The sequence below is a fragment of the Zootermopsis nevadensis genome, unplaced genomic scaffold, assembly GCF_977971745.1.
Source record: "Zootermopsis nevadensis isolate Lab colony 2312 unplaced genomic scaffold, Znev_1.0 Znev_ptg000045l, whole genome shotgun sequence".
NCBI classification, from domain to species: Eukaryota; Metazoa; Arthropoda; class Insecta; order Blattodea; family Termopsidae; genus Zootermopsis; species Zootermopsis nevadensis.
The window spans coordinates 4,038,375-4,051,596 of NW_028259177.1; the positions used below are offsets into that span (position 1 = coordinate 4,038,375).

General features: G+C 37.6%; 1 protein-coding gene across 9 annotated transcripts in view; it reads right to left on the reverse strand.

The window, feature by feature from the left end:
- LOC147871657 (transcription-associated protein 1-like) overlaps nucleotides 1–13,222 on the reverse strand; it is a 101,859-nt gene that overhangs the window by 17,921 nt on the left and 70,716 nt on the right. For 4 of the 9 annotated variants that reach the window (XM_087360707.1, XM_087360705.1, XM_087360706.1 and 1 more), the window contains exons 3-6: nucleotides 2,508–2,764; nucleotides 2,045–2,169; nucleotides 717–1,423; nucleotides 132–217 (exon numbers count right to left, since the gene is read on the reverse strand). In XM_087360707.1, coding sequence (XP_087216833.1) covers nucleotides 132–217; nucleotides 717–729 — 99 coding nt within the window. In that variant the 5' untranslated portion in view covers nucleotides 730–1,423; nucleotides 2,045–2,169; nucleotides 2,508–2,764. Of the gene's footprint in view, nucleotides 1–131; nucleotides 218–716; nucleotides 1,424–2,044; nucleotides 2,170–2,507; nucleotides 2,765–2,855; nucleotides 3,081–13,222 lie in introns of those variants that run through there. The other 5 variants (XR_015538648.1, XR_015538649.1, XR_015538651.1 and 2 more) reach the window with 5 other exon arrangements.

Here is a 13,222-nt window from a genome sequence, read left to right on the forward strand (position 1 = left end):
GATTTATTTTCCATATCACCATCAGTAATGCCACTTTATAATGCCTTCTGGAAGCAAAGGTGGAAACTTCACCAACAGTAATATAAATTGTTTCAATGTTGAACAATCTAAATTTATAAAACTGAACTCACCAGCTTCCTGTGATATCGCCACCATTGTGCAGTGACAAACAAGGAACACCGTCGTAACTCTTTCATGGCTGCAGCAACAAACACTCCTACCAACATACACAACAGGCCTTACTGCTTTTTCCAGATATGAAGCAGACGCTTTCAACCAGTTCACATACTAAATGTGGTTTTAAGAGAGATTTCAGGTTCTCACAGTGGTCTTTGGGTTCTAACACCACTTGGACTTACAGAAAACCAACACCGATTATGATTTTTAAACATTTAATGGTTCGCTATATCAGCTGAAGTTATCCTTGTGACTAAGCGCAATGCCATGAGGCAGTGGGAGCATGGAGGTAAACTCCATGCATTCTCAATTATAGAACTATGTGGAGGTCAGCCTCAAAATGTGGTTCCTTAAACTGGCAAAGAAAAATCACGTTCTTCATTGTTTCTTTGTAGTGTCAATAGAAGAAATAGACAAGTTCTTCATTTCATTAAAAACATTTACTACTTTTCAGGACAAAAGGTCTTCTTCCTTCAATAATGGCATTGTAATTCAGAAAAGAATTTTATTAAACAATTTACTCAAATGGATGAACTTACCTGTGACTGCCATCTGGTGAGTGGCTCTGGCTTGCTTGTCCTGCAATCTGTACGGAATCCCATGGACTGCGGAGATCTCCACATGTGGATCATCAATCACAATGAGTACAGATAATTACACTCGCATCCTAATGTTCAATGGTCACAGCAGTGGCCAATGCAGTAGCTGCTTCCTAAATCAGCAACTGATGTATGAGGGACAGAGCAAATGGGAAATCTGGGTTTATGATATGACAAAGAAATACATTACTTGTAGAAGCCTCCTGGTACTGGCAGGATACTAAACACAAACTAATTGTGATACAGCCTCTAACGGGCTCACTGTACCAGTAAATAATGAGCTCTGGGTGCTCAGAGAAAAATCTATATCAGTGCCTCATAGACTGCCTTGGGATTCGCTTACAATTCTGCGAAGAAAAGCCAGTGATTAACAATCTGTTATGTCATGTTAGTACCATCAGGCTGGAAAAACATCTTTTGTTTTGTACACTTTATTGATATCAAGAATGAGGTTAGTTTGACAATATTCTTCTGCCTCCAACTGCTCTTATATACCTTGGACAGAAGAAAAGCTGCTGCGCTCTATTCTCATCATCATTAAAATTCAGGGATGCCACCAAGAAACAGCAAATTATTTCCCAGCACTGACGACGGTAGAACGGATCCGTCGTGCTTGACTTCAGAGCACTAGATGCTGTCTCCACGACCTAGAAAACACAAGCAACAGTTTCAAGTTATAACGAGTGACAACGCAAGCCAGATTCAATGGTAAGGGAAGTCAAATGTTTTAGTTACAGTAACTTTCACGTACTGCAATTACTGTAATACTCTAAACACATTTTCTCCACATCAGGGCGCATGTCATATTTATTTCCAGAAACTTTGGGTTTCATGGACACCTAGACTTTTATTTTGTACGTAAAAAACGAGTTTGACAAATCTCAACAACACTGAAATAAAAATTAACTACAAGCATATAATTTTTGTATAGTCTATGCTAACCCTATAAACGTCAAAAAGGAACGTACTATACGCGTATCAAGTTATTTAATAATCTTCCACCAACAATTAAAACTCTAAATTAAGATATAAATGTATTCAAGCCTGCACTAAAATTAGCTTTCATACTTGAATTGCAAAATCTGAAGGTTATGTACATTCATATGTGAAACACGTTCTTGTAATTGTGTCCAAAGTACTGAGGTTAATGTATATTGAATGAAGTCCTGAAGTTTATGTTTATTGTATGAAATGACTTGCTCTGCATCCCATGGTTTAGTCCTAAGAAGGATCTATGGAATGCAAACAAACTCTACTCTCTAACATACCTGAATAATGCAATTCCTTATCCAAGTAACAAACATTCCAGGTGCTTCGTTCTGTCTGGTTCTTCACGTCCCCAACTCCAAAAAAGCTGCTTCCCCATCACGCACACAACTGATCTTCTGAAACACTGATATTCAGACAAATTGGTCCTCCATGTCTTCGTTGATGCCAGTAAACACACACTACAGCTACAGTTCACATGAAAGTTGCTACTCAGCACATCCCCTGATCTCAAACTCCTCTTTGAGACAGACTAGGCACTCCCACTAAATCTATAACAGTACACCTCCTCGGAAAGCAAGGTAATCGCACGAGGGCCTGAGGTCTTCCTTGTGGCATTGTGAGGCATGCTACGAACACCCCATACTTGGTCACTAGGAATCAAAAGTGGGCAACTGTGGTGTGGTGTGGTGTGGTGTGGTGGCCACATAACCAACATTACAACCTGTAACCCTAGCTGCTTACTTCTAGCTTCTTCACTGCGATAAGCTCTTGCACAAATTTAAATCAACAGCTACTGAATTTCCACATGCAAGCCACAAAAACAGAGGCTGCCACCACGATTCTGTGGGTCATCCCAACCGCATCGACTGATGAATTGTGTCCATCATGCACAGTGGTCATGTCAGCTACCGGAGCAAAGTGTCGCTACCTCCGTAGTAATGATGGACTCGAAACTGCGTAACGGCTGAAGTATCCCATATGCTTGCATTCACGCCTACCTGAAACAAAACCATGTACAGAAATAAACATCCGCATTGAGAGACCAGTATTAATTCTTACTACGAAGGCACTCTACACCACATTAATAACCTACTGGCAACTAATCCGGCCTTTCGTGCAACCAAAATATTTCCCACTTTACGTACTTCACACAGGAGAAAGATGACAAACATCAGTTCAAATAAACTTACAAGCCCTGGCAATATATGAGAGTAAAGCTGCACTCGACTGGCCATGCATCCTACCATCACGCCGTCCGAAGTAAACAATACCAGCAGAGGAGCTGCGCCATTTTCTAGCGCGCAGGGACGGCAACGTCTGAAAAACAGCGAACACATCCCGCAACCGCCGGAGCACGAGGGATATTCAATGATCATTATGTGCGCACCCTGACGAACTCTCCTGTCATCTACCGACAATACCCCTGAGGTACATGCCCAACCGCGAACACTACACGGCACTGCCGAACAAAATGCTGCCTGAAATACCACTCCACAGTTTGTAAACTTATAAGCACCTGAAACGTAATTAAAGCCCTTCTTCCTTCTTGTCCACATGAAGTATTGTGGTTGTTATCAGGAATACAAAATATATTTGTGATTACATAAACTTTACATCAGGTACCCATCATATATGAGTTTGTTGTAAATGTAAACTGTGCTGTAGTTCACTGAAACATAATATAAAATATTCTCTTTAGCACCACTTTAAACAAACAATATTATGCCTCCTCTTTTTTTGGGAACCAGGAATCTGACCATCTCCTCACTGCGGTAAATTTTGCCTGACTGTTCCTCCCTCCATGCAGCTGAGTAACCACGATCCAAACTTTCCGGTCTTATCGCGTTCCCTCAGTACTAATCTACACTTACCCACATGCTCCTGCCATCCTAAAGTGAACTGCGTTAATTTGTATTTTGGCTGCAATGTACCAGAGTAATAAGCATTTGTATAATCCATTTTCATCAAAATATTCTTTGCATTACGGCAAACCTGACACTATTTTAAATGAAGTTATTTTAGAATCCCTTGACATTTTACATTTCTTTACAGACAGTTACAGTGGTTATATGTGATTCCTCACGTAGCAAACGGAAAACGATTCACCACTGGGGGAGCCATCACACTTCTTACTAATGTACAGGTGAAATGGTTAAATGCAACTAAGAATATATGGACATTATGCAGAGAGCTTATAACATTTCAATCTCTATCCCTCTCCTACCCTTATTCAAAAGACTGAAACCTTATCATTTCACACACACGAAAGTTTAACGTTACGTTAGAACAGTGTGGGAACTGAAACCAATAAGTGAAGAGAACGCTGTGGCAACGCAAAGACAGTCACCATTTCAACATATTTCACTAGGAGACAGGAACAAAATTCGAATGTCTAAGATACCAAAGACCACGAACAAAAGAGCTTTCAAGTATTTAGGCTGGAAGAGGGTTAACAATTTCGATTAAACTTTATTTATTAATTTGTGGTTTATATAAAGTCAGTGTCAGAAGCTCATACAATGTAGCATAGATGACAATATTTGCTTTTAGGTTCATGAACATGCTCTTTCTTGCATGGAAATTTTAGAATGCCGTCTTCTGACAAATTATCAACAAACTGTGAAAGTGTGGAAGAATGGAGTCATGTTTTCATATTTGTTACCTGTATTTTCCAATGCATTAATCTGTTACCAGAATAATGGTTAACTGCAACTGTTGGTAAACAAACTGCTAAGGAAAATATTGTTGAATGAAGATTTCAGTTTACAATTATTACACGTATAGCACAAAATTTCTCAGGTTATGTGCATCTCATGTTACTTGTAGGATAATAAAAGGAAGGAAGGTGGCATTTAAATAATATTGATGCACAAGGCATGCATGTACTGTGTTTGAAAGAATATTTATTGTAATTGGCCACTTCAGTGACGGGGGGGAGGTGGCATGGAAACATTACGATGGATTTTAGGGAAATATTTTTTGAACCTCTGAGATGACTGGAAATGGCTGACCACGGATTCCCATGTGCAGGTGTTGTTATTACTCGTGATTAATCTTCCAACTGTGGGCTACGACTTATAGTGGCAATGACATAAGATATTCAGATAGTTTAGTTGAAAATATTTATTCTTTATAACGATGACTGGGGTCACTGTAGTAATTACATGTAGTGTAATATAAAATTAAATAAATATTTTAATAAATTATTCTTCGTGTGACAACATATATACTTCCACAATGAAATATTCAATAACATCATATTTAAGTGATAAGTAATTGGTGTACTTGTAATTACTGAAAGTATGTGTCCAATAAAAAATATCTTTGTAAAAAAATTAAATCAGGTATGAAAGTGAAGCCCAGAATATAATATACTTTTTAAAGTGACGGAATCGAACTTTTAAGTGTTTAATAATATACAATTAACCATAACGAGCTCAAGGTGCCCTTACATGCGCAAGTCATACGACTGCACTGCGCAACAACGTCTGCGCAGGTGCCCCACTAACCTAATCTAACCTAACCTAACCTAACCCAAGCCAACCAAAACGGGGTAATCTGCATCAGTGTAAAATGGTTTCCTGCGCAGGAATTTTGGAAAAAGCGAATGGATGCTCAGAAATTATTGAAATTTTGTATGGACGTCATGCCACAGGTAAGTTAATGATATTCATACTCTATTATGTCTTATCGCTTTTTAGAAATTCGTACGAAGGCATCAAATTCGTGAGGTAGAGGATGCGCAAAGTCGGCCACGACCACTTATCAATAAGGATATTAAGCGCTCACACAATCCCCATATAACACAATTAGTGCTTATATGCGTGTAATATGTCATAACACGTCTAAAATTACATAATGTTTCCACAAGAAATATTTCTTCCAAAATTGATGCAGTGTAGATGTTGACGCAAATACGTAGCAGATTCATGCGTAACGGTGACTCAATCTAACTCACTATAAATAAGTATCATGTAACGAAAGAATCAAAATAAACATACGTGAATGATGGTACGTCATTTATTAATATAAATGGCCTCACAAAGAAACTGAATATAAAACTCTGGTACTTCAATTGCAATGTTTGGTGGACGCGGAATTCGTGGCGCACGTCAAACGTGTGGTAACATATTGGTGTCCTATGACAAATGTCTACAAAATATATCGAAAATATTGCCTCACATTTACTCGAGGACACGAAGTACAAACACAAAGACGCAGTCTTTCGGAAAAATACAGAACCAAAGATAAGACGTGCCACCTGTGACGACCTAAAAGGAAAAAAATCAATACTTTCGAATGGCATCGAGGACCAATCAGAAGACAGTCAGTACTGATTCTGTCTTGGAACAGTCGGCTGGTCCCATTGGAATAGTCGCCATTAAACTACGGTTGGGATTATTTGATACCGGTCGGTCAGTATCAACGTAACTTTGTGTTCTAGACGTAGAGTTCTTCGGGACCATTAACAAGATTAATTACCATCGTTCAATCAAGTATTAACGGTAGCTACCTACACTGAATCTCAGTGTAAGGATCTATTCTCGGTGACGTGTGAGATTAGAAACAATTGAAACAACAATCCAACATAAGACGCAAGAATATGTGCGGTTCGCTACATTGAGACATACGACTTCAGTGAATGGACATTTCCATGCCATGTGTGCTCAGTAAAGACGTTTGTACAAGTTAGTAACACGTAAATCATATACAGACATCGCGTATCTTCTGAAGCTGGACCTATGTATTTTGAGAACATTTATTCTTTATAACGATGACTGGGGTCACTGTAGTAATTACATGTAGTGTAATATAATATTAAATAAATATTTTAATAAATTATTCTTCGTGTAACAACATATATACTTCCACAATGAAATATTCAATAACATCATATTTAAGTGATAAGTGATTGGTGTACTTGCAAATACTGAAATTATGTGTCCAATAAAATATCCTTGTAAAAAAATTAAATCAGGTATGAAATTGAAGCCCAGAATATAATATAATTTTTAAAGTGACGGAATCGAATTTTTGAGTTTTTAATAATATAAAATTAACCATAACGAGCTCAAGGTGCCTTCACATGCGCAAGTCATACGACTGCACTGCGCAACAACGTCTGCGCAGGTGCCCCACTAACCTAACCTAACCTAACCTAACCTAACCCAAACCAACCAAAACGGGGTAATCTGCATCAGTGCAAAATGGTTTCCTGCGCACGAATTTTGGAAAAAGCGAATGGATGCTCAGAAATTATTGAAATTTTGTATGGACGTCATGCCACAGGTAAGTTAATAATATTCATACTCTATTATGTCTTATCGCTTTTTAGAAATTCGCACGAAAGCATCAAAGTCGTGAGGTGGAGGATGAGGAAAGTCGGCCACGATCACTTATCAATAACGATATTAAGCGCTCACACAATCCCCATATAACACAATTAGTGCTTATATGCATGTAATATGTCATAACACGTCTAAAATTACATAATATTTCCACAAGAAATATTTCTTCCAAAATTGATGCTGTGTAGATGTTGACGCAAGTACGTAGCAGATTCATGCGTAACAATGACCCAATCTAACTCACTATAAATAAGTATCATGTAACGAAAGAATCGGAATAAACATAGTGAATGATAGTACGTCATTTATTTTTATAAATCGCCTCACAAAGAAACTGAATATAAATTTCTGGTACATCAATTGCAATGTTTGGTGGGCGCGGAATTCGTGGCGCACGTCAAACGTGTGGTAACATATTGGTGTCCTATGTCAAACTTCTACAAAATATATCGAAAATATTGCCTCACATTTACTCGAGGACACGACGTACAAACAAAAGGACGCAGTCTATCGCAGAAAATACGGAACCAAAGATAAGACGTGCCATCTGTGACGACCTAAATGGAAAGAAATCAATACTTTCGAATGGCATCGAGAACCAATCAGAAGCCAGTCAGTACTGATTCTGTCTTGGAACAGTCGGCTGGTCCCATTGGAATAGTCGAAATTAAACTACGGTTGGGATTATTTGATACCGGTCGGTCAGTATCAACGTAACATTGTGTTCTAGGAATAGAGTTCTTCGGGACCATTAACAAGATTAATTACCACCGTTCAATAAAGTATTGACGGGTGCTACCTACACTGAATCTCAGTGTAAGGATGTCTTCTCGGTGACGTGTGAGAATAGAAACAAGTGAAACATCAATCCAACATAACATGCAAGAATATGTGCGGTTCGCCACATTGAGACATACGACTTCAGTGAATGGACATTTCCATGCCATGTGTGCTCAGTAAAGACGTTTGTACGAGTTAGTAACACGTAAATCATATACATACATCGTCTAACTGCAGAAGCTGGACCTATGTAATTTGAGAACATTTATTCTTTATAACGATGACTGGGGTCACTGTAGTAATTACATGTAGTGTAATATAAAATTAAATAAATATTTTAAGAAATTATTCTTCGTGTAACAACATATATACTTCCACAATGAAATATTCAATAACATCATATTTAAGTGATAAGTGATTGGTGTACTTGTAATTACTGAAAGTATGTGTCCAATAAAATATCTTTGTAAAAAAATTAAATCAGGTATGAAAATGAAGCTCAGAATATAATATACTTTTTAAAGTGACGGAATCGAATTTTTGAGTGTTTAATAACATACAATAAACCATAACGAGCTCAAGGTGCCCTCACATGCGCAAGTCATATGACTGCACTGCGCAACAACGTCTGCGCAGGTGCCCCACTAACCTAACCTAACCTAACCTAACCCAACCCAAACCAACCAAAACGGGGTAATCTGCATCAGTGCAAAATGGTTTCCTGCGCACGAATTTTGGAAAAAGCGAAAGGGTGCTCAGAAATTATTGAAATTTTGTATGGACGTCATGCCACAGGTAAGTTAATGATATTCATACTCTATTATGTCTTATCGCTTTTTAGAAATTCGCACGAAGGCATCAAAGTCGTGAGGTGGAGGATGAGCAAAGTCGGCCACGACCACTTATCAATAAAGATAAAAAGCGCTCACACAATCCCCATATAACACAATTAGTGCTTATATGCGTGTAATACATCATAACACGTCTAAAATTACATAATGTTTTAACAAGAAATATTTCTTCCAAAATTGATGCAGTGTAGATGTTGACGCAAATACGTAGCAGATTCATGCGTAACGATGACCCAATCTAACTCACTATAAAAAAGTATCATGTAACGAAAGAATCGGAATAAACATACGTGAATGATAGTACGTCATTTGTTAATATAAATGGCTTCACAAAGAAACTGAATATAAATCTCTGGTACGTCAATTGCAATGTTTGGTGGACGCGGAATTAATGGCGCACGTCTTACGTGTGGTAACATATTGGTGTCCTATGTCAAACTTCTACAAAATATATCGAAAATATTGCCTCACATTTACTTGAGGACACGACGTACAATCACAATGACGCAGTCTATGGCAGAAAATACGGAACCAAAGATAAGACGTGCCATCTGTGACGACCTAAATGGAAAGAAATCAATACATTCGAATGGCATCGAGGACCAATCAGAAGCCAGTCAGTACTGGATCTGTCTTGGAACAGTTGGCTGGTTCCATTTGACTAGTCGCCATTAAACTAAGGTTGGAATTATTAGATTTCCGTCGGTCAGAATCAACCTAAATTTGTGTTCTGGATATAGAGTTCTACGGGACCATTAACAAGATTAATTACCACCGTTCAATCAAGTATTAACGGGTGCTACCTACACTGAATCTCAGTGTAAGGATGTTTCTCGGTGACGTGTGAGAATAGAAACAATTGAAACAACAATCCAACATAACACGCAAGAATATGTGCGGTTCGCCACATTGAGACATACGACTTCAGTGAATGGACATTTCCATGCCATGTGTGCTCAGTAAAGACGTTTGTACGAATTAGTAACACTTAAATTATATACAGATATCGCGTATCTTCTGAAGCTGGACCTATGTATTTTGAGAACATTTATTCTTTATAACGATGACTGGGTTCACTGTAGTAATTACATGTAGTGTAATATAAAATTAAAAAAATATTTTAATAAATCATTCTTCGTGTGACAACATGTATACTTCCACAATGAAATATTCAATAACATCATATTTAAGTGATAAGTGATTGGTGTACTTGTAATTACTGAAAGTATGTGTCCAATGAAATAACTTTGTAAAAAAATTAAATCAGGTATGAAAGTGAACCAAGAATATAATATACTTTTTAAAGTGACGGAATCGAATTTTTGAGTGTTTAATAATATACAGTAAAGCATAACGAGCTCAAGGTGACCTCACCAGCGCAATTCATACCACTGCACTGCGCAACAACGTCTGCGCAGGTGCCCCACTAACCTAACCTAACCTAACCTAACCTAACCTAATCCAAACCAACCAAAACGGGGTAATCTGCATCAGTGCAAAATGGTGTCCTGCGCACGAATTTTGGAAAAACCGAATGGATGCTCAGAAATTATTGAAATTTTGTATGGACGTCATGCCACAGGTAAGTTAACGATATTCATACTCTATTATGTCTTATCGCTTTTTAGAAATTCGCACAAAGGCATCAAATTCGTGAGGTGGAGGATGCGCAATGTCGGCCACGACCACTTATCAATAACGATATTAAGCGCTCACAAAATACCTATATAACACATTTAGTGCTTATATGCGTGTAATACATCATAAATCGTCTAAAATTACATTGTTTCCACAAGAAATATTTCTTCCAAAATTGATGCAGTGTAGATGTTGACGCAAATACGTAGCAGATTCATGCGTAACGATGAACCAATCTAACTCACTATAAATAAGTATCATGTAACGAAAGAATCGGAATAAACATAGTGACTGATAGTACGTCATTTATTAATATAAATTGCCTCACAAAGAAACTGAATATAAATCTCTGGTACATCAATTGCAATGTTTGGTGGGCGCGGAATTCATGGCGCACGTCAAACTTGTGGTAACATATTGGTGTCCTATGTCAAACTTCTACAAAATATATCGAAAATATTGCCTCACATTTACTCGAGAACACGACGTACAAACACAAAGACGCAGTCTATCGCAGAAAATACGGAACCAAAGATAAGACGAGCCATCTGTGACGAACTAAATGGAAAGAAATCTATACTTTCGAATGGCATCGAGGACCAATCAGAAGCCAGTCAGTACTGGTTCTGTCTTGGAACAGTTGGCTGGTTCCATTTGACTAGTCGCCATTAAACTACTGTTGGAATTATTCGATTTCCGTCGGCCAGTATCAACCTAAATTTGTGTTCTAGAAATAGAGTTCTTCGGGACCATTAACAAGATTAATTACCACCGTTCAATCACGTATTAACGGGTGCTACCTATAATGAATCTCAATGTAAGTGTCTTATCGGTGACGTGTTAGAATAGAAACAAGTGAAACATCAATCCAACATAACATGCAAGAATATGTGCGGTTCGCCACATTGAGACATACGACTTCAGTGAAAAGACATTTCCATGCCATGTGTGCTCAGTAAAGACGTTTGTACGAGTTAGCAACACGTAAATCATATACAGACATCGCGTATCTTCTGAAGCTGGACCTATGTAATTTGAAAATATTTATTCTTTATAACGATGACTGGGGTCACTGTAGTAATTACATGTAGTGTAATATAAAATTAAATAAATATTTTAATAAATTATTCTTCGTGTGACAACATATATACTTACACAATGAAATATTAAATAACATCATATTTAAGTGATAAGTGATTGGAGTACTTGCAATTACTGAATGTATGTGTCCAATAAAATATTCTAGTAAAAATATTAAATCAGGTATGAAAATGAAGCCCAAAATATAATATACTTTTTAAAGTGACGGAATCGAATTTTTGAGTGTTTAATAATATACAATTAACCATAACGAGCCCAAGGTGCCCTCACATGCGCAAGTCATATGACTGCACTGCGCAACAACGTCTGCGAAGGTGCCCCACTAACCTAACCTAACCTAACCCAAACCAACCAAAACGGGGTAATCTGCATCAGTGCAAAATGTTTTCCTGCGCACAAATTTTGGAAAAAGCGAATGGATGTTCAGAAATTATTGAAATGTTGTATGGACGTCATGCCACAGGTAAGTTAATGATATTCAACTCTATTATGTCTTATCGCTTTTTAGAAATTCGCACGAAGGCATCAAAGTCTTGAGGTGGAGGATGCGCAAAGTCGGCCACTTATCAATAACGATAATATCCGCTCACACAATCCCCATATAACACAATTAGTGCTTGTAAGCGTGTAATACATAATAACACGTCTAAAATTACATAATGTTTCCACAAGAAATATTTCTTCCAAAATTGATGCAGTGTAGATTTTGACGCAAATACGTAGCAGATTCATGCTTAACAATGACCCAATCTAACTCACTATAAATAAGTATCATGTAACGAAAGAATCGGAATAAACATACGTGAATGATAGTACGTCATTTATTAATATAAATCGCCTCACAAAGAAACTGAATATAAATCTCTGGTATATCAATTGCAATTTTGGTGGGCGCGGAATTCGTGGCGCACGTCAAACGTGTGGTAACATATTGGTGTCCTATGTCAAACTTCTACAAAATATATCGAAAATATTGCGTCACATTTACTTGAGGACACGAAGTACAAACACAAAGACGCAGTCTATCGCAGAAAATACGGAACCAAAGATAAGACGTGCCATCTGTGACGACCTAAATGGAAAGAAATCAATACTTTCGAATGGCATCGAGGACCAATCAGAAGCCAGTCAGTACTGGATCTGTCTTGGAACAGTTGGCTGGTTCCATTTGACTAGTCGCCATTAAACTAAGGGTGGATTTATTAGATTTCCGTCGGTCAGTACCAACATAAATTTGTGTTCTAGAAATAGAGTTCTTCGGGACCATTAACAAGATTAAATACCACCGTTCAATCAAGTATTAACGGGTGCTACCTACACTGAAACTCAGTGACGTGACGTGCGAGAATAGAAACAATTGAGACAACAATCCAACATAACACGCAAGAATATGTGCGGTTCGCCACATTGAGACATCCGACTTCAGTGAATGGACATTTCCATGACACGTGTGCTCAGAAAAGACGTTTGTACGAGTTAGTAACACGTAAATCATATACAGACATCGCGTATCTGCAGAAGCTGAACCTATGTAATTTGAAAATATTTATTCTTTGTAACGATGACTGGGGTCACTGCAGTAATTACATGTAGTGTAATATAAAATTAAATAAATATTTTAATAAATTATTCTTCGTGTGACAACATATATACTTCCACAATGAAATATTCAATAACATCATATTTAAGTGATAAGTGATTGGTGTACTTGCAATTACTGAAAGTATGAGTCCAATAA